This window comes from Scyliorhinus torazame, chromosome 19, assembly GCF_047496885.1.
Source record: "Scyliorhinus torazame isolate Kashiwa2021f chromosome 19, sScyTor2.1, whole genome shotgun sequence".
Lineage (NCBI taxonomy): Eukaryota > Metazoa > Chordata > Chondrichthyes > Carcharhiniformes > Scyliorhinidae > Scyliorhinus > Scyliorhinus torazame.
Window position 1 is genome coordinate 26,288,741 of NC_092725.1, and position 21,004 is coordinate 26,309,744.

At 62.6% G+C, this 21,004-nt stretch overlaps 1 protein-coding gene across 1 annotated transcript in view; it reads right to left on the minus strand.

The window, feature by feature from the left end:
* Window positions 1-312: 312 nt before the first annotated feature.
* LOC140396063 (branched-chain alpha-ketoacid dehydrogenase kinase-like) overlaps window positions 313-21,004 on the minus strand; it is a 32,940-nt gene continuing 12,248 nt past the window's right edge. The window contains exons 7-10 of the mRNA XM_072484163.1: window positions 13,417-13,545; window positions 11,054-11,143; window positions 2,495-2,656; window positions 313-1,255 (exon numbers count right to left, since the gene is read on the minus strand). Of these exons, the coding sequence (XP_072340264.1) occupies window positions 1,111-1,255; window positions 2,495-2,656; window positions 11,054-11,143; window positions 13,417-13,545 (526 nt within the window). The 3' untranslated portion in view covers window positions 313-1,110. The remainder of the gene's footprint in view (window positions 1,256-2,494; window positions 2,657-11,053; window positions 11,144-13,416; window positions 13,546-21,004) is intronic.

Genomic DNA, 21,004 nt, shown 5'->3' on the forward strand with positions numbered 1-21,004 from the left:
CTCCCTCACGCTGACCCTCCGACAGAGAGCCGAAGGTTGGGAAGCACCCATTTTCTAGGCCTGCCCATCGATTGCCTCCACGCCGATGGCCTTGCTCAGTGGGAGACAGCCTCATCTTGAAGAATCAGGCCAGGAACGGGCAATGGTCCATGCCACCATGTCCTTGTTCCCAGCTTCAACCTCTCCACCAGCCACAGAGAGAGGGAGAGAGAGAGAGAGAGAGAGGTGCACCTGCAACCAATGCCAGACTTTCCTGTCGGGGGACGGCTGCTCGCAAACATGAACAGCAACAAAAAACACAAAGACAGATAGTTGTGACAGGCTGAGAAGAGAGAGAGAGAGAGATTGATTCTTGCCAATTGGCATCACTCACAGCAAAATGGCTTCTAATTGAAAATTAAATGAAAATCGCTTATTGTCACAAGTAGGCTTCAAATGAAGTTACTGTGAAAAGCCCCTAGTCGCCACATTCCGGCGCCTGTTCGGGGAGGCTGGTACGGGAATTTGGCCCAAACATCTTGGGGCAGAGCGAGAAGTGGTGGTCTGGGGGAAGCAGAGAGCAGGCCCCAACAAAATGGCCACCAGCTTGATGATTCGCTAATTGGAGTGTTGTTGATCCTGTCCAAAGGGTCCCAAAAGTTTGAAAATGGAATGCCGTTGGGAGTTGAAGGGAAAGTGGTCTGGGAATTTATGGGAGATGCCAGACTTGTCGATGCATTAATTGGAGTGTCATGGTCCCTGTATTTCTCAATGGCTGTGATGTTAACAGGTGGTGTGTCGGGGGGGGGGGGGGACGCGAAAGAGGGATGGCTTGGGAACGCCAAAATGGCCGACAGACTAACAAAGCCCAACTCGGGATGCCATGTTGCACCTCGTGGAAAAAAAGGCGCACTGACGACCTCCGCACGAGCCAACACCATGCAGTGGACGGGCTACATTGTAAACTCTCTCTCAATCCTCCTGCTCCTTTTATTTTCCTCAGTTTGGTTTCTTACTGTTATTTCCTCCCTCGCCCTGTCCCCAATCTAACCCCGTTCCCCACCCCCCCATCCTCTCAACACGTGGCGACCTCAGGAGATCGCGGCGACCCCCACCAATCCTATCCATCCATCAAATTCGGAAGCTCTCCTCCTTCCCATCGATGTGTCTCAGGCGCAGGTAGATATCAGTCCCGATGCCCTGGAGCGATTGGACCACCAGAGAGCCGCCCAGGTACTCGGAGTAAGCATGTGAGGTGGGCAGTCCGAATCCAAATCTGCAGGCAAAACGTAGAGAAAGGAGGCATCAGATTTGGGACTCCTCCTATTAAACACGCAACAGTAGTGAATGGCAAGATGTCTGGGTCCATTGGGATTGTGTACAGTGGGAGTGAATGGCAAGATGTCTGGGTCCATTGGGATTGTGTACAGTGGGAGTGAATGGCAAGATGTCTGGGTCCATTGGGATTGTTACAGTGGGAGTGAATGGCAAGATGTCTGGGTCCATTGGGATTGTTACATGGGAGTGAATGGCAAGATGTCTGGGTCCATTGGGATTGTTACAGTGGGAGTGAACGGGAAGGGGTTTGGGTCCATTGGGATTGTTACAGTGGGAGTGAACGGGAAGGGGTTTGGGACAATTGGGATTGTGTAGAGTGGGAGTTAACGGGGAGGAATTTGGGTCCATTGGGACTGTGTACAGTGGGAGTGAACGGGAAGAGGTTTGGGTCCATTGGGATTGTGTACAGTGGGAGTGAACGGGAAGGGGTTTGGGTCCATTGGGATTGTTACAGTGGGAGTGAACGGGAAGGGGTTTGGGTCCATTGGGATTGTGTACAGTGGGAGTGAACGGGAAGGGGTTTGGGACAATTGGGATTGTGTAGAGTGGGAGATAACGGGGAGGGATTTGGGTCCATTGGGACTGTGTACAGTGGGAGTGAACGGGAAGGGGTTTGGGTCCATTGGGACTGTGTACAGTGGGCGTGAACAGGAAGGGGTTTGGGTCCATTGGGATTGTGTGCAGTGGGAGTGAATAGGAAGGGGTTTGGGTCCATTGGGACTGTGTACAGTGGGAATGAACGGGGAGGGGTTTGGGTCCATTGGTACTGTGTACAGTGAGTGTGAACGGGAAGGGGTTTGGGTCCATTGGGACTGTGTACAGTGGGAATGAACGGGAAGGGGTTTGGGTCCATTGGGATTGTGTACAGTGGGATTGAACGGGAAGGGGTTTGTGTCCATTGGGATTGTGTACAGTGGGAGTTAACGGGAAGGGGCTTGGGTCCATTGGGACTGTGTACAGTGGGAGTGAATGGGAAGGGGTTTGTGTCCATTGGGATTGTGTACAGTGGGAGAGAATGGGAAGGTATTTGTGTCCATTGGAATTGTGTAGAGTGGGAGTGAACGGGAAGGGTATTGGGTCCATTGGGACTGTGTACAGTGGGAGTGAATGGGAAGGGGATTGGGTCCATTGGGACCGCGTACAGTGGGAGTTACTCGGGAAGGGTCAGACTACATACCCATGCATAGGGTTGGACTGCCCACTGTTGACCATGTCCACCATGTTCCCCAGGATGGTGTTGTTCGGCAGTTCCTGAGTGCTGCTCTCTACCGTGGTGAAGTGGTAATCCATGACTTTATCCAAGTGTTTGTGTGGGATTCCTCCTCCCCGGTCGGAAATCCTGTCAGAAATCAGGAAGGTTGGGGGGAGAGGGGTAGAAACAAAAATGATTGGTTGAAGAAACTCTTTCCTCCCAGAACAATCAACGCACCGCATCCAGTGGGGCTATTGGAGGGAGATAAGAAATCGGACCCCATTCGGCCTCTCAAGCCAGCTCTGCTATCCAATACAATATTGGCTATCCTTTCGCCTCAACTCCGCCCGCCTGGCTGATCCCCCTCGATTTCCCCGAGAGACCAGAGATCAATCGATCCTGGTCTTGAACCTCCTCTGCGACGGAGCACCCACATTCCTCTGGGGTAGAGAATTCCAAAGATTGACGACCTTCCGAGTGAAGACATTTCCCCTCAGCTCAGTCCAAAATGGCCGACTGCTTACCTTAGACTGTCTCCACTCCCCATCGTCCGTGTTCGAGATTCCCGAGCCCGGGGCGGGTGGGTAAACAAATTCTGTGTCTATCCTGTCACACCCGGTCAGAACCGTGAATGTTTCAATCAGATCGGCTCTCTCTTATAAACTCCAGAGAAAATGGAATTGACTCAGCCTCTCATTATGGGGATGGCACGGTAGCACAGTGGTCAGCATTATTGCCTCACAGCACCTGGGTCCCAGGTTCGACTCCCGGCTTGGGTCACTACTGATGTGGAATCTGCATGTTCTCCCCGTGTCTGTGTGGGTTTCCTCCGGGTGCTCCGGTTTCCTCCCACAGTCCAAGGATGTGCAGGTTAGGTGGATTGGCCACGCTAAATTGCCCTTTGTGTCCAAAAAGGCTAGTTGGGGTTACTGGGATAGTTGGAGGTGTGGGCTTAGGGAGGGTGCTCTTTCCGAGGGCTGATGCAGACTCAATGGGCCGAGTGGCCTCCTTCTGCACTGTAAATTCTGTGATTCTATAGGACCAGATCCTCATCCCAGGGACCAATCCAGTGAACCTTCTCTGCCACCTCCGATGCAAGTGTATCCTTCTTTGAACATGGAGACCAAAACTGACCCCGTTATTCCGGGTGTGGCCGCATCAAAGTCCCGTAGAATTGTAGCAAGCGTTCCTGAATCCTGCAATCAAATTCCCTTGCAATAAAGGGGAACACACCATTGCACATCTCAATTGCCTCCTGCACCTGTAGCTAACTTTCTGCATTCCAGGCGGTGGGTGTTGCCCATGTGTCTGCTGCCCCTTGTCCCTCTAGATGGTAGAGGTGGCGGGTTTGGAGGGTGGCGGTGGCGAGGGCGGCGGAGAGGGCGGCGGCGGCGAGGGCGGCGGCGGCGAGGGTGGCGGTGGTGAGGGCGGCGGTGGTGAGGGCGGCGGTGGTGAGGGCGGCGGTGGTGAGGGCGGCGGCGGCGAGGGCGGCGGCGGTGAGGGCGGCGGTGGTGAGGGCGGCGGCGGTGAGGGCGGCGGCGGCGAGGGTGAGGGCGGCGGCGGTGAGGGCGGCGGCGGCGAGGGCGGCGGTGGTGAGGGCGGCGGTGGTGAGGGCGGCGGTGGTGAGGGCGGCGGTGGCGAGGGCGGCGGTGGCGAGGGCGGCGGCGGCGAGGGTGGTGGCGGTGGCGGCGGTGAGGGCGGCGGCGGTAAGGGCGGCGGCGGCGGCGAGGGCGGCGGCGGTGAGGGCGGCGGTGGTGAGGGCGGCGGTGGCAAGGGCGGCGGCGGCGAGGGCGGCGGTGGTGAGGGTGGCGGTGGCGAGGGCGGCGGCGGCGGCCAGGGCGGCGAGGGTGGCGGTGGCGAGGGCGGCGGCGGTGAGGGCGGCGGTGGCGAGGGCGGCGGTGGTGAGGGTGGCGGCGGCGAGGGTGGTGGCGGTGGCGAGGGCGGCGGCGGCGAGGGTGGCGGCGGCGGTGGCGAGGGTGGCTGCGGCGGTGGCGAGGGCGGCGGTGGCGAGGGCGGCGGCGGCGAGGGCGGCGGCGGCGAGGGCGGCGGTGGCGAGGGCGGCGGCGGAGAGGGTGGCGGTGGTGAGGGCGGCGGTGGTGAGGGCGGCGGTGGTGAGGGTGGCGGTGGCGAGGGCGGCGGTGGTGAGGGTGGCGGTGGCGAGGTCGGCGGTGGTGAGGGTGGCGGTGGCGAGGGCGGCGGTGGTGAGGGCGGCGGTGGCGAGGGCGGCGGTGGCGAGGGCGGCGGTGGTGAGGGCGGCGGTGGTGAGGGCGGCGGCTGCGAGGGCGGCGGCGAGGGCGGCGGCGGCGGTGAGGGCGGCGGTGGTGAGGGCGGCGGTGGCGAGGGCGGCGGCGGCGAGGGTGGTGGCGGTGGCGGCGGCGGCGGTGAGGGCGGCGGCGGTGAGGGCGGCGGCGGTGAGGGCGGCGGCGGTGAGGGCGGCGGCGGCGAGGGTGGTGGCGGTGGCGAGGGCGGCGGTGGTGAGGGTGGCGGTGGCGAGGGCGGCGGCGGCAAGGGCGGCGGCGGCGGTGGCGAGGGTGGCTGCGGCGGTGGCGAGGGCGGCGGTGGCGAGGGCGGCGGTGGCGAGGGTGGCGGCGAGGGCGAGGGCGGCGGTGGAGAGGGCGGCGGCGGAGAGGGTGGCGGTGGCGAGGGCGGCGGTGGCGAGGGCGGCGGTGGTGAGGGCGGCGGTGGTGGCGAGGGCGGCGGTGGCGAGGGCGGCGAGGGTGGTGGCGGTGGCGAGGGCGGCGGCGGCGGTGGTGAGGGCGGCGGCGGCGAGGGCGGCGGCGGCGAGGGCGGCGGCGGCGAGGGTGGTGAGGGCGGCGGTGGTGAGGGCGGCGGCGGCGAGGGCGGCGGCAGCGGCGAGGGCGGCGGCGGCGAGGGCGGCGGCGGCGAGGGCGGCGGTGGCGAGGGCGGCGGTGGTGAGGGCGGCGGCGGCGAGGGCGGCGGCAGCGGCGAGGGCGGCGGCGGTGAGGGCGGCGGTGGTGAGGGCGGCGGTGGTGAGGGTGAGGGCGGTGGCGAGGGTGAGGGCGGCGGCGGTGAGGGCGGCGGCGGCGAGGGCGGCGGTGGCGAGGGCGGCGGTGGTGAGGGTGGCGGTGGCGAGGGCGGCGGTGGCGAGGGCGGCGGTGGCGAGGGCGGCGGCGGCGAGGGCGGCGGCGGTGAGGGCGGCGGCGGTGAGGGCGGCGGTGGCGAGGGCGGCGGCGAGGGCGGCGAGGGTGGTGGCGAGGGCGGCGGTGGCGAGGGCGGCGGTGGCGAGGGCGGCGGTGGTGGCGAGGGCGGCGGCGGCGACGGTGGCGAGGGCGGCGGTGGCGAGGGCGGCGAGGGTGGTGGCGGTGGCGAGGGCGGCGGCGGCGGTGGTGAGGGCGGCGGCGGCGAGGGCGGCGGCGGCGAGGGCGGCGGCGGCGAGGGCGGCGGCGGCGAGGGCGGCGGCGGCGAGGGCGGCGGCGGCGAGGGCGGCGGCAGCGGCGAGGGCGGCGGCGGCGAGGGCGGCGGCGGCGAGGGCGGCGGCGGCGAGGGCGGCGGTGGTGAGGGCGGCGGTGGTGAGGGCGGCGGCGGCGAGGGCGGCGGCAGCGGCGGCGGTGAGGGCGGCGGCGGCGAGGGCGGCGGTGGTGAGGGCGGCGGCGGCGAGGGTGAGGGTGGCGGCGGTGAGGGCGGCGGCGGCGATGGTGGCGGTGGCGAGGGTGGCGGTGGTGAGGGCGGCGGTGGTGAGGGCGGCGGTGGTGAGGGTGGCGGTGGCGAGGGCGGCGGTGGCGAGGGCGGCGGTGGCGAGGGCGGCGGTGGCGAGGGCGGCGGTGGCGAGGGCGGCGGTGGCGAGGGCGGCGGCGGTGAGGGCGGCGGTGGCGAGGGCGGCGGCGGCGGCGAGGGCGGCGATGGTGGTGGCGAGGGCGGCGGTGGTGAGGGCGGCGGCGGTGAGGGCGGCGGTGGTGAGGGCGGCGGCGGCGGCGGCGAGGGCGGCGCGGTGAGGGCGGCGGCGGTGAGGGCGGCGGTGGTGAGGGCGGCGGCGGCGAGGGCGGCGGCGGCGAGGGTGAGGGCGGCGGCGGTGAGGGCGGCGGCGGTGAGGGCGGCGGCGGCGAGGGCGAGGGCGGCGGCGGCGAGGGCGGCGGTGGTGAGGGCGGCGGCGGCGACGGTGAGGGCGGCGGCGGCGAGGGCGGCGGTGGTGAGGGCGGCGGCGGCGAGGGTGAGGGCGGCGGCGGTGAGGGCGGCGGCGGCGAGGGCGGCGGCGGCGAGGGCGGCGGCGGTGAGGGCGGCGGTGGCGACGGTGGTGGCGGTGGCGGCGGCGGTGAGGGCGGCGGCGGCGAGGGCGGCGGCGGCGGTGAGGGCGGCGGTGGAGAGGGCGGCGGCGGAGAGGGTGGCGGTGGTGAGGGCGGCGGTGGTGAGGGCGGCGGTGGTGAGGGTGGCGGTGGCGAGGGCGGCGGTGGTGAGGGTGGCGGTGGCGAGGGCGGCGGTGGTGAGGGTGGCGGTGGTGAGGGTGGCGGTGGCGAGGGCGGCGGTGGTGAGGGTGGCGGTGGCGAGGGTGGCGGTGGCGAGGGCGGCGGTGGCGAGGGCGGCGGTGGTGAGGGCGGCGGTGGTGAGGGCGGCGGTGGTGAGGGCGGCGGTGGCGAGGGCGGCGGCGGCGAGGGCGGCGGCGGCGGTGAGGGCGGCGGTGGTGAGGGCGGCGGTGGCGAGGGCGGCGGCGGCGACGGTGGCGAGGGCGGCGGCGGCGACGGCGGTGAGGGTGGCGGCGGCGAGGGCGGCGGCGGCGAGGGCGGCGGTGGAGAGGGCGGCGGCGGAGAGGGTGGCGGTGGTGAGGGCGGCGGTGGTGAGGGTGGCGGTGGCGAGGGCGGCGGTGGTGAGGGTGGCGGTGGCGAGGTCGGCGGTGGTGAGGGTGGCGGTGGCGAGGGCGGCGGTGGTGAGGGCGGCTGTGGCGAGGGCGGCGGTGGCGAGGGCGGCGGTGGCGAGGGCGGCGGTGGCGAGGGCGGCGGTGGTGAGGGCGGCGGTGGTGGCGAGGGCGGCGGCGGCGACGGTGGCGAGGGCGGCGGTGGCGAGGGCGGCGAGGGTGGTGGCGGTGGCGAGGGCGGCGGCGGCGGTGGTGAGGGCGGCGGCGGCGAGGGCGGCGGCGGCGAGGGCGGCGGCGGCGAGGGCGGCGGCGGCGAGGGCGGCGGTGGTGAGGGCGGCGGCGGCGAGGGCGGCGGCAGCGGCAGCGGCGAGGGCGGCGGCGGCGAGGGCGGCGGCGGCGAGGGCGGCGGTGGTGAGGGCGGCGGTGGTGAGGGCGGCGGCGGCGAGGGCGGCGGCGGCGGTGGCGAGGGTGGCTGCGGCGGTGGCGAGGGCGGCGGCGGCGAGGGCGGCGGTGGTGAGGGTGGCGGTGGCGAGGGCGGCGGCGGCGAGGGCGGCGGTGGTGAGGGCGGCCGTGGCGAGGGCGGCGGCGGCGAGGGCGGCGGCGGCGAGGGTGGTGGCGGGTGGCGAGGGCGGCGGCGAGGGCGGCGGCGGCGGCGAGGGCGGCGGTGGTGAGGGCGGCGGCGGCGAGGGCGGCGGCGGCGAGGGCGGCGGTGGCGAGGGCGGCGGCGGCGAGGGCGGCAGTGGTGAGGGCGGCGGTGGCGAGTGCGGCGGCGGCGAGGGTGGTGGCGGTGGCGAGGGCGGCGAGGGCGGCGGCGGCGGTGGGGGCGGCGGCGGTGAGGGCGGCGGCGGCGAGGGCGGCGGCGGCGAGGGCTGCGGCGGCGGCGAGGGCGGCGGCGGCGAGGGTGGTGGCGGTGGCGAGGGCGGCGGCGGCGGTGGGGGCGGCGGCGGTGAGGGCGGCGGCGGTGGCGAGGGCGGCGGCGGCGAGGGTGGTGGCGGTGGCGAGGGCGGCGGCGGCGGTGGGGGCGGCGGCGGTGAGGGCGGCGGCGGCGAGGGCGGCGGCGGCGAGGGCGGCGGCGGCGAGGGCGGCGGCGGCGAGGGCGGCGGCGAGGGCGGCGGCGGCGAGGGTGGTGGCGGTGGCGAGGGCGGCGAGGGCGGCGGCGGCGGTGGGGGCGGCGGCGGCGAGGGCGGCGGCGGCGAGGGCGGCGGTGGTGAGGGCGGCGGCGGCGGTGGTGAGGGCGGCGGCGGTGAGGGCGGCGGCGGCGAGGGCGGCGGTGGCGGTGGTGAGGGCGGCGGTGGCGAGGGTGGTGGCGGTGGCGAGGGCGGCGGCGGCGAGGGTGGTGGCGGTGGCGAGGGCGGCGGCGGCGGTGGTGAGGGCGGCGGCGGCGGTGGTGAGGGCGGCGGCGGTGAGGGCGGCGGTGGCGAGGGCGGCGGTGGCGAGGGCGGCGGTGGCGAGGGTGGCGGCGGCGAGGGTGGTGGCGGTGGCGGTGGTGAGGGCGGCGGCGGCGAGGGTGGCGGCGGCGAGGGCGGCGGTGGTGAGGGCGGCGGTGGCGGCGAGGGTGGTGGCGGTGGCGAGGGCGGCGGCGGCGAGGGTGGCGGCGGCGGCGAGGGCGGCGGCGGCGAGGGCGGCGGTGGCGAGGGCGGCGGTGGTGAGGGTGGCGGCGGCGGTGGTGAGGGTGGCGGCGGTGAGGGTGGCGGCGGCGAGGGCGGCGGTGGTGAGGGCGGCGGTGGCGGCGAGGGTGGTGGCGGTGGCGAGGGCGGCGGCGGCGAGGGTGGCGGCGGCGGCGAGGGCGGCGGTGGCGAGGGCGGCGGCGGCGAGGGTGGTGGCGGTGGCGAGGGCGGCGGCGGCGAGGGTGGTGGCGGTGGCGGCGGCGGTGAGGGCGGCGGCGGCGAGGGCGGCGGTGGTGAGGGTGGCGGCGGTGAGGGTGGCGGCGGCGAGGGCGGCGGCGGTGAGGGCGGCGGCGGCGAGGGCGGAGGTGGTGAGGGCGGCGGCGGCGGCGAGGGCGGCGGTGGCGAGGGCGGCGAGGGTGGCGGCGGCGGTGGCGAGGGTGGCTGCGGCGGTGGCGAGGGCGGCGGCGGCGAGGGCGGCGGTGGTGAGGGCGGCGGCGGCGAGGGCTGCGGTGGTGAGGGCGGCGGCGGCGAGGGTGGTGGCGGTGGCGAGGGCGGCGGCGGCGGTGGTGAGGGCGGCGGCGGCGAGGGCGGCGGTGGCGAGGGCGGCGGCGGCGAGGGCGGCGGTGGTGAGGGCGGCGGTGGCGAGGGCGGCGGCGGCGAGGGTGGTGGCGGTGGCGAGGGCGGCGGCGGCGAGGGCGGCGGCGGCGGTGGGGGCGGCGGCGGTGAGGGCGGCGGCGGCGGTGGTGAGGGCGGCGGTGGTGAGGGCGGCGGCGGTGAGGGCGGCGGCGGCGAGGGCGGCGGTGAGGGCGGCGGTGGTGAGGGCGGCGGCGGCGAGGGTGGTGGCGGTGGCGAGGGCGGCGGCGGCGAGGGTGGTGGCGGTGGCGAGGGCGGCGGTGGTGAGGGCGGCGGCGGCGAGGGCGGCGGTGGTGAGGGCGGCGGTGGTGAGGGCGGCGGCGGCTTTTGGAGTGCCTTTCGTGGCACTTTTGTGGCGTGAATGTAACTTGCCACTTGTCAGCCCGAGCCTGGATATTGTTCAGGTCTTGCTGCATATGGACAAGGACTGGTCAGTATCTGAGGAGCTTGAATGGTGCTGAACCTGGTGCAGTCATCGGCAAACATCCCCGTTTCTTTTTTTTTTTAAATTTAGGGTACCCAATTCATTTTTTCCAATTAAGGGGCAATTTAGCGTGGCCAATCCACCAGCCCTGCACATCTTTGGGTTGTGGGGGCGAAACCCACGCAAACACGGGGAGAATGTGCAAACTCCACACGGGCAGTGGCCCAGAGCCGGGATCGAACCTGGCACTGTGATACAGCAGTGCTAACCCGGGCCCCTGGCGCTGTGAGGCAGCAGTGCTAACCCGGGCCCCTGACGCTGTGAGGCAGAAGTGCTAACCCGGGTCCCTGGCACAGTGAGACAGCAGTGCTAACCCGGGTCCCTGGCGCTGTGAGGCAGCAGTGCTAACCCGGGTCCCTGGCGCTGTGAGGCAGCAGTGCTAACCCGGGTCCCTGGCGCTGTGAGGCAGCAGTGCTAACCCGGGTCACTGGCACTGTGAGACAGCAGTGCTAACCCGGGTCCCTGGCGCTGTGAGACAGCAGTGCTAACCCGGGTCCCTGGCGCTGTGAGACAGCAGTGCTAACTCGGGTCCCTGGCGCTGTGAGACAGCAGTGCTAACCCGGGTCCCTGGCACAGTGAGGCAGCAGTGCTAACCCGGGACCCTGGCACTGTGAGGCAGTAGTGCTAACCACTACGCCGCCTGGGTCTCTGGGTTCTCACCCAATGATACCATCCACTCCCCTGCCATTGTAGTTTCCAGTGCCGAGGTCACAGGTGGTCAGGGGCATTGTTAACTAAGCATGAAGAGCACTTATAAAGAGAGACTGCTGGGGACCTGGCTGATTCGGTATGGAGCTGGTGCACGTAATGCTGTGTTCTGTGAATAAACCCAGTGTCAGGAAGGTTTTCGTGTCCAGTTTCCCACTTTACCCACCGGCCTAGGATTGAGCAAACAGCTTGGACAGTCACGCCCAGGTCCTTGAGAACGCTAGTGTCTCGAGGTGTTGCGCCTTCAGGAAATTCCGCCTGGGGCAGCGTGTGAATGGAGACAAAGTGTTTCCGGAGATGCTTACCGGATGATGAAGTCAACGTCATTATTGGCAATTGTCACCACGATGTCTGGCACGTTGTATGGTGTGTCCAGGTGACTCTCCATTGTGGCTCTGGGGATAACACAGGATGGTGCGATTAAATCGGTCTAATGTTGACCGTGCTCATTCACTCCCCCCCCCAACCAAAATTGGAAAGCAGCAGGGAACTCCTTGGGACACCAAACGGAGCACACATGCAAGCCCGATAGGGGTGTCACAGTGTGTTAGATACACTGTCCTTTCCCCCTCTGGGACCGGGTGTCACAATGTGTTAGATACACTGTCCTTTGCCCCTCTGGGACTGGGTGTCACAGAGTGTTAGATACACTGTCCTTTCCCGCTCTGGGACCGGGTGTCAGTGTGTTAGATACACTGTCCTTTCCCCCTCTGGGACAGTGTCACAGTATGTTAGATACACTGTCCTTTGCCCCTCTGGGACTGGGTGTCACAGAGTGTTAGATACACTGTACTTTCCCGCTCTGGGACCGGGTGTCAGTGTGTTAGATACACTGTCCTTTCCCGCTCTGGGACCGGGTGTCAGTGTGTTAGATACACTGTCCTTTCCCCCTCTGGGAGAGTGTCACAGTGTGTTAGATACACTGTCCTTTCCTCCTCTGGGACCGGGTGTCACAGTGTGTTAGATACACAGACGTTTCCCCCTCTGGGACTGGGTGTCAGTGTGTTAGATACACTGTCCTTTCCCCCTCTGGGACCGGATGTCACAGTGTGTTAGATACACTGTCCTTTCCTCCTCTGGGACTGGGTGTCTCAGTGTGTTAGATACACTGTCCTTTACCCCTCTGGGACCGGGTGTCACAGTGTGTTAGATACACTATCCTTTCCCCCTCTGGGACTGGGTGTCACAGTGTGTTAGATACATTGTCCTATCCCCCTCTGGGACCGGGTGTCACAGTGTGTTAGATACATTGTCCTCTCCCCCTCTGGGACCGGGTGTCACAGTGTGTTAGATACACTGTCCTTTCCCCCTCTGGGACCGGGTGTCACAGTGTGTTAGATACATTGTCCTCTCCCCCTCTGGGACTGGGTGTCACAGTGCGTTAGATACACTGTCCTTTCCCCCTCTGGGACCGGGTGTCACAGTGTGTTAGATACACTGTCCTTTCCTCCTCTGGGACTGGGTGTCTCAGTGTGTTAGATACACTGTCCTTTACCCCTCTGGGACCGGGTGTCACAGTGTGTTTGACACACTGTCCTTTCCCCCTCTGGGACCGGGTGTCACAGTGTGTTAGATACACTGTCCTTTCCCCCTCTGGGACCGGGTGTCACAGTGTGTTAGATACACTGTCCTTTCCCCCTCTGGGACCGGGTGTCACAGTGTGTTAGATACACTATCCTTTCCCCCTCTGGGACAGTGTCACAGTGTGTTAGATACACTGTCCTTTCCCCCTCTGGGACCGGGTGTCACAGTGTGTTAGATACATTGTCCTCTCCCCCTCTGGGACTGGGTGTCACAGTGCGTTAGATACACTGTCCTTTCCCCATCTGGGACCGGGTGTCACAGTGTGTTAGATACACTGTCCTTTCCCTCTCTGGGACCGGGTGTCACAGTGTGTTAGATACACTGTCCTTTCCCCCTCTGGGACTGGGTGTCACAGTGTGTTAGATACACTGTCCTTTCTCCCTCTGGGGCCGGGTGTCACAGTGTATTAGCTACACTGTCCTTTCCCTCTCTGGGACCGGGTGTCACAGTGTGTTAGATACACTGTCCTTTCCCCCTCTGGGACTGGGTGTCACAGTGTGTTAGATACACTGTCCTTTCCCTCTCTGGGACCGGGTGTCACAGTGTGTTAGATACACTGTCCTTTCCCCCTCTGGGACTGGGTGTTACAGAGTGTTAGATACACTGTCCTTTCCCCCTCTGGGACTGGGTGTCACAGTGTGTTAGATACACTGTCCTTTCCCCCTCTGGGACCGGGTGTCACAGTGTGTTAGATACACAGTCCTTTCACCCTCTGGGACCGGGTGTCACAGTGTGTTAGATACTCTGTCCTTTCCCCCTCTGGGACCGGGTGACACGGTGTGTTAGATACACTGGCCTTTCTTCCTCTGGGGCCTGGTGTCACAGTGTGTTAGATACACTGGCCTTTCTCCCTCTGGGGCCGGGTGTGACAGTGTGTTAGATACACTGTCCTTTCCCCCTCTGGGACAGTGTCACAGTGTGTTAGATACACTGTCCTTTCCCCGACTGGGACCGGGTGTCACAGTGTGTTAGATACACTGGCCTTTCTCCCTCTGGGGCCGGGTGTGACAGTGTGTTAGATACACTGTCCTTTCCCGCTCTGGGACCGGATGTCACCATGCAAGACTACAGACTGCGCTCTGACCTCATTGCGTTCTTCAGCAGCTCAGGTAGGATGTAGTCAAGGGGCATTGGAATGTAAGGGAACCTCGCTGCCACGTGCCCACTGATCCGGACGCGGGGAGCATTCCCGTACTTGTGCTCACACAGGCGCCTGGAAAACAGAGGGAAGCCAGGGGTCAGTGTGTGTGTTGTGAAGCTGTGCAAGGCACAACCAACAGTCGGTATGTTCTGAAAGACGTTGGCAAGTCCCACCCTCCTATGCCCACCCCACTCATATTAGGTCCCTTCCTCAACCCCCATCTCTCTCTCTCCCTGTCCGAGGAGTGTTTCAACCCCCATCTCTCTCTCTCCCTGTCCGAGGAGTGTTTCAACCCCCATCTCTCTCTCTCTCTGTCCGAGGAGTGTTTCAACCCCCATCTCTCTCTCTCTCATTTCCGAGTATTTCAACCCCCATCTCTCTCTCTCCCTGTCCGAGGAGTGTTTCAACCCCCATCTCTCTCTCTCTCTGTCCGAGGAGTGTTTCAACCCCCATCTCTCTCTCTCTCTCTGTCCGAGGAGTGTTTCAACCCCCATCTCTCTCTCTCTCTGTCGGAGGAGTGTTTCAACCTCCATCTCTCTCTCTCCCTGTCCGAGGAGTGTTTCAACCCCCATCTCTCTCTCTCTGTCCGAGGAGTGTTTCAACCCCCATCTCTCTCTCTCTCTGTCCGAGGAGTGTTTCAACCCCCATCACTCTCTCTCCCTGTCCGAGGAGTGTTTCAACCCCCATCTCTCTCTCTCTGTCCGAGGAGTGTTTCAACCCCCATCTCTCTCTCTCTCTCTGTCCGAGGAGTGTTTCAATCCCCATCTCTCTCTCTCTCTGTCGGAGGAGTGTTTCAACCCCCATCTCTCTCTCTCTCTGTCCGAGGTGTGTTTCAACCCCCATCTCTCTCTCCGAGGAGTGTTTCAACCCCCATCTCTCTCTCTCTGTCCGAGGAGTGTTTCAACCCCCATCTCTCTCTCTCTCATTTCCGAGTATTTCAACCCCCATCTCTCTCTCTCTCTGTCCGAGGAGTGTTTCAACCCCCATCTCTCTTTCTCTCTGTCCGAGGAGTGTTTCAACCCCCATCACTCTCTCTCCCTGTCCGAGGAGTGTTTCAACCCCCATCTCTCTCTCCGAGGAGTGTTTCAACCCCCATCTCTCTCTCTCTGTCGGAGGAGTGTTTCAACCCCCATCTCTCTTTCTCTCTGTCCGAGGAGTGTTTCAACCCCCATCTCTCTCTCCGAGGAGTGTTTCAACCCCCATCTCTCTCTCTCTCTCTCTCTCTGTCCGAGGAGTGTTTCAACCCCCATCTCTCTCTCTCTGTCCGAGGAGTGTTTCAACCCCCATCTCTCTCTCTCTCATTTCCGAGTATTTCAACCCCCATCTCTCTCTCTCTCTGTCCGAGGAGTGTTTCAACCCCCATCTCTCTCTCTCTGTCCGAGGAGTGTTTCAACCCCCATCTCTCTCTCTCTCTCTCTCTCGCCGAGGAGTGTTTCAACCCCCATCTCTCTCTCTCTGTCCGAGGAGTGTTTCAACCCCCATCTCTCTCTCTCCCTGTCCGAGGAGTGTTTCAACCCCCATCTCTCTCTCTCTCTGTCCGAGGAGTGTTTCAACCCCCATCTCTCTCTCTCTCATTTCCGAGTATTTCAACCCCCATCTCTCTCTCTCCCTGTCCGAGGAGTGTTTCAACCCCCATCTCTCTCTCTCTCTGTCCGAGGAGTGTTTCAACCCCCATCTCTCTCTCTCTCTCTGTCCGAGGAGTGTTTCAACCCCCATCTCTCTCTCTCTCTGTCGGAGGAGTGTTTCAACCTCCATCTCTCTCTCTCCCTGTCCGAGGAGTGTTTCAACCCCCATCTCTCTCTCTCTGTCCGAGGAGTGTTTCAACCCCCATCTCTCTCTCTCTCTGTCCGAGGAGTGTTTCAACCCCCATCACTCTCTCTCCCTGTCCGAGGAGTGTTTCAACCCCCATCTCTCTCTCTCTGTCCGAGGAGTGTTTCAACCCCCATCTCTCTCTCTCTCTCTGTCCGAGGAGTGTTTCAATCCCCATCTCTCTCTCTCTCTGTCGGAGGAGTGTTTCAACCCCCATCTCTCTCTCTCTCTGTCCGAGGTGTGTTTCAACCCCCATCTCTCTCTCCGAGGAGTGTTTCAACCCCCATCTCTCTCTCTCTGTCCGAGGAGTGTTTCAACCCCCATCTCTCTCTCTCTCATTTCCGAGTATTTCAACCCCCATCTCTCTCTCTCTCTGTCCGAGGAGTGTTTCAACCCCCATCTCTCTCTCTCTGTCGGAGGAGTGTTTCAACCCCCATCTCTCTTTCTCTCTGTCCGAGGAGTGTTTCAACCCCCATCTCTATCTCCGAGGAGTGTTTCAACCCCCATCTCTCTCTCTCTCTCTCTCTCTGTCCGAGGAGTGTTTCAACCCCCATCTCTCTCTCTCTGTCCGAGGAGTGTTTCAACCCCCATCTCTCTCTCTCTCATTTCCGAGTATTTCAACCCCCATCTCTCTCTCTCTCTGTCCGAGGAGTGTTTCAACCCCCATCTCTCTCTCTCTGTCCGAGGAGTGTTTCAACCCCCATCTCTCTCTCTCTCTCTCTCTCGCCGAGGAGTGTTTCAACCCCCATCTCTCTCTCTCTGTCCGAGGAGTGTTTCAACCCCCATCTCTCTCTCTCTCTCTCGCCGAGGAGTGTTTCAACCCCCATCTCTCTCTCTCTCCGAGGAGTGTTTCAACCCCCATCGCTCTCTCTCTCTCCGAGGAGTGTTTCAACCACCATCTCTCTCTCTTATTTCCAAGTGTTTCAACCCCCATCTCTCTCTCTCTCTGAGGAGTGTTTCAACCCCCATCTCTCTCTCCGAGGAGTGTTTCAACCATCTCTCTCTCCCTCTCTCCGAGGAGTGTTTCAACCCCCATCTCTCTCTCTCTCTGTCCGAGGAGTGTTCAAACCCCCATCTCTCTCTCTCTCATTTCCGAGTATTTCAACCCCCATCTCTCTCTCTCTCTGTCCGAGGAGTGTTTCAACCCCCATCTCTCTCTCTCTCATTTCCGAGTATTTCAACCCCCATCTCTCTCTCTCTCTGTCCGAGGAGTGTTTCAACCCCCATCTCTCTCTCTCTGTCCGAGGAGTGTTTCAACCCCCATCTCTCTCTCTCTCATTTCCGAGTATTTCAACCCCCATCTCTCTCTCACTCTCTCTGAGGAGTGTTTCAACCCCCATATCTCTCTCACTCCGAGGAGTGTTTCAACCCCCATCTCTCTCTCTCTCTCTCTCTCCGAGGAGTGGCTCAACCCCTATCTCTCTCTCTGTCCGAGGAGTGTTTCAACCCCCATCTCTCTCTTTCCCGAGGAGTGTTTCAACCCCCATCTCTCACTCTCTCTCTCTCTCTCATTTCCGAGTATTTCAACCCTCATCTCTCTCTCACTCTCTCTGAGGAGTGTTTCAACCCCCATATCTCTCTCACTCCGAGGAGTGTTTCAACCCCCATCTCTCTCTCTCTCCGAGGAGTGGCTCAACCCCTATCTCTCTCTCTCTCTCTGTCCGAGGAGTGTTTCAACCCCCATCTCTCTCTCTCTCTGTCCGAGGAATGTTTCAACCCCCATCTCTCTCTCTCTCTGTCCGAGGAGTGTTTCAACCCCCATCTCTCTCTCTCTCCGAGGAGTGGCTCAACCCCTATCTCTCTCTCTCTCCCTCTCTGAGGAGTGTTTCAACCCCCATCTCTCTCTCTCTGTCCGAGGAGTGTTTCAACCCCCATCTCTCTCTCTCTCTCTCTCTCTGAGGAGTGTTTCAACCCCCATCCCTCTCTCTTCCTCTCTACGAGGAGGGACTCAACCCCCATCTCTCTCTTTCCCGAGGAGAGTTTCAACCCCCATCTCTCTCTCTTTCTCCGAGGAGCATTTCAACCCCCATCTCTCTCCCGCTCTCTCGGAGGAATGTTTCAACCCTCATCTCTCTCTCGGAGTGTTTCAACCCAGAACTCTCTCTCTCTCCGAGAAGTGGCTCAACCCCCATCTCTCTCTCCGAGGAGTGTTTCAACCCCGATCTCTCTCTCTCTCTCTCTCTCCGAGAAGTGGCTCAACCCCCATCTCTCTCTCTGAGGAGTGTTTCAACCCCCATCTCTCTCTCACTCTCTCTGAGGAGTGTTTCAACCCCCATATCTCTCTCTCTCTCTCTCTCTGAGGAGTGGCTCAACCCCTATCTCTCTCTCTCTGTCCGAGGAGTGTTTCAACCCCCATCTCTCTCTCTGAGGAGTGTTTCAACCCCCATCTCTCTCTTTCCCGAGGAGTGTTTCAACCCCCATCTCTCTCTCTGAGGAGTGTTTCAACCCCCATCTCTCTCTTTCCCGAGGAGTGTTTCAACCCCCATCTCTCTCTCTCTCTCTCTCATTTCCGAGTATTTCAACCCCCATCTCTCTCTCACTCTCTCTGAGGAGTGTTTCAACCCCCATATCTCTCTCACTCCGAGGAGTGTTTCAACCGCCATCTCACTCTCTCTCCGAGGAGTGGCTCAACCCCTATCTCTCTCTCTCTGTCCGAGGAGTGTTTCAACCCCCATCTCTCTCTCTCTCACTCCGAGGAGTGTTTCAACCCCCATCTCTCTCTCTCTCCGAGGAGTGGCTCAACCCCTATCTCTCTCTCTCTCTCTCCGAGGAGTGGCTCAACCCCTATCTCTCTCCCTCTGTCCGAGGAGTGTTTCAACCCCCATCTCTCTCTCTCTGTCCAAGGAGTGTTTGAACCCCCATCTCACTCTCTCTCTGAGGAGTGTTTCAACCCCCATCTCTCTCTCTCTCCGAGGAGTGTTTCAACCCCCATCACTCTCTCTTTCTACGAGGAGTGTTTCAACCCCCATCACTCTCTTTCTACGAGGAGTGTTTCAACCCCATCTCTCTCTCTCTCTCCCTCTCTCTCTCTGAGGAGTGTTTCAACCTCCATCTCTCTCTCTCCCGCTCTCTCCGAGGAGTGTTTCAACCCCATCTCTCTCTCTCCGAGGAGTGTTTCAAACCCCATCTCTCTCTCTCTCTCCCTCTCTTTCTTTGAGGAGCGTTTCAACCTCCATCTCTCTCTCTCCCGCTCTCTCCGAGGAGTGTTTCAACCCCATCTCTCTCTCTCTCTTTCCGAGTGGCTCAACCCCCATCTCTCTCTCTCTCTCTCTCCGAGGAGTGTTTCAACCCCATCTTTCTCTCTCTTTCCGAGCGGCTCAACCCCCATCTCTCTCTCTCTCTCTCCGAGGAGTGTTTCAACCCCCATCTCTCTCTCTCTCTTTCCGAGTGTTTCAACCCCCATCTCTCTCTCTCTCACTCTCTCTCCAAGGAATGTTTCAACCTCCATCTCTCTCTCTCTCCGAGGGGTGTTTCAACCCCCATCTCTCTCTCTCTCTTTCCGAGTGTTTCAACCCCCATCTCTCTCTCTCTCACTCTCTCTCCAAGGAGTGTTTCAACCTCCATCTCTCTCTCCGAGGAGTGTTTCAACACCCATCTCTCTCTCTCTCTCTCTCCGAGGGGTGTTTCAACCCCAATCTCTCTCTCTCTCTCCGAGGAGTGTTTCAACACCCATCTCACTCTCTCTCTCTCGGAGGAGTGTTTCAACACCCATCTCACTCTCTCTCTCTCGGAGGAGTGTTTCAACCCCAATCTCTCTCTCTCTCTCTCCGAGGAGTGGCACAACCCCCATCTCTGTTTCTCTCTCCAAGGACTGGCTCAACCCCCATCTCTCTCTCGGAGGAGTGTTTCAATCCCCATCTCTCTCTCTCTCTCTCTCCGAGGAGTGGCACAACCCCCATCTCTGTTTCTCTCTCCAAGGACTGGCTCAACGCCCATCTCTCTCTCTCCGTCCAAGGACTGTTTCAACCCCCATCTCTCTCTCTCGGAGGAGTGTTTCAACCCCCATCTCTCTCTCTCTCCGTCCAAGGACTGTTTCAACCCCCATCTCTCTCTCTCGGAGGAGTGTTTCAACCCCCATCTCTCTCTCTCTCCGTCCAAGGACTGTTTCAACCCCCATCTCTCTCTCTCGGAGGAGCGTTTCAACCTCCATCTCTCTCTCTCCCGCTCTCTCCGAGGAGTGTTTCAACCCCATCTCTCTCTCTCTCTTTCCGAGTGGCTCAACCCCCATCTCTCTCTCTCTCTCTCCGAGGAGTGTTTCAACCCCATCTTTCTCTCTCTTTCCGAGCGGCTCAACCCCCATCTCTCTCTCTCTCTCTCCGAGGAGTGTTTCAACCCCCATCTCTCTCTCTCTTTCCGAGTGTTTCAACCCCCATCTCTCTCTCTCTCCAAGGAATGTTTCAACCTCCATCTCTCTCTCTCTCAGAGGGGTGTTTCAACCCCCATCTCTCTCTTTCCGAGTGTTTCAACCCCCATCTCTCTCTCTCTCACTCTCTCTCCAAGGAGTGTTTCAACCTCCATCTCTCTCTCTCTCTCCGAGGAGTGTTTCAACACCCATCTCTCTCTCTCTCTCTCCGAGGAGTGTTTCAACCCCAATCTCTCTCTCTCTGTCCGAGGGGTGTTTCAACCCCAATCTCTCTCTCTCTCTCCGAGGAGTGTTTCAACCCCAATCTCTCTCTCTCTGTCCGAGGGGTGTTTCAACCCCAATCTCTCTCTCTCTCTCCGAGGGGTGTTTCAACCCCAATCTCTCTCTCTCTCTCCGAGGAGTGTTTCAACACCCATCTCTCTCTCTCGGAGGAGTGTTTCAACCCCCATCTCTGTTTCTCTCTCCAAGGACTGGCTCAACGCCCATCTCTCTCTCTCCGTCCAAGGACTGTTCCAACCCCCATCTCTCTCTCTCGGAGGAGTGTTTCAACCCCCATCTCTCTCTCTCTCCGTCCAAGGACTGTTTCAACCCCCATCTCTCTCTCTCGGAGGAGTGTTTCAACCCCCATCTCTCTCTCTCCGTCCAAGGACTGTTTCAACCCCCATCTCTCTCTCTCTCTCTCGGAGGAGTGTTTCAACCTCCATCTCTCTCTCTCCCGCTCTCTCCGAGTAGTGTTTCAACCCCATTTCTCTCTCTCCCCGAGTGTTTCAACCCCCGTCTCTCCCTCTCCGAGGATTGGCTCAACCCCCATCTCTCTCTCTCTCTCCGTGGAGTGTTTCAATCCCCATCTCTTTCTCTCTCTCTCTCTCCGAGGAGTGTTTTAACCCCCATCTCTCTCTCTGTCCGAGGAGTGTTTCAACCCCCATCTCTCTCTCTCTCTCTGTCCAAGTGTTTCAACCCCCATCTCTCTCTCTGTCCGATAAGTGGCTCAACCCCCATCTCTCTCTCTGTCCGAGGAGTGTTTTAACCCCCATCTCTCTCTCTGTCCGAGGAGTGTTTCAACCCCCATCTCTCTCTCTCTCTCTGTCCGAGGAGTGTTTCAACCCCCATCTCTCTCTCTCTCTGTCCGAGTGTTTCAACCCCCATCTCTCTCTCTGTCCGAGAAGTGCCTCAACCCCCATCTCTCTCGCTCTCTCTCCGAGGAGTGTTTCAACCTCCATCTCTCTCTCTCCGTGTATTGTTTCAACCCCCAACTCTCTCTCTGTCCGAGGATTGGCTCAACCCCCATCTCTCTCTCTCTGTCCGAGGAGTGGCTCAACCCCCATCACTCTCTCTCTCTCCGAGGATTGGCTCAACCCC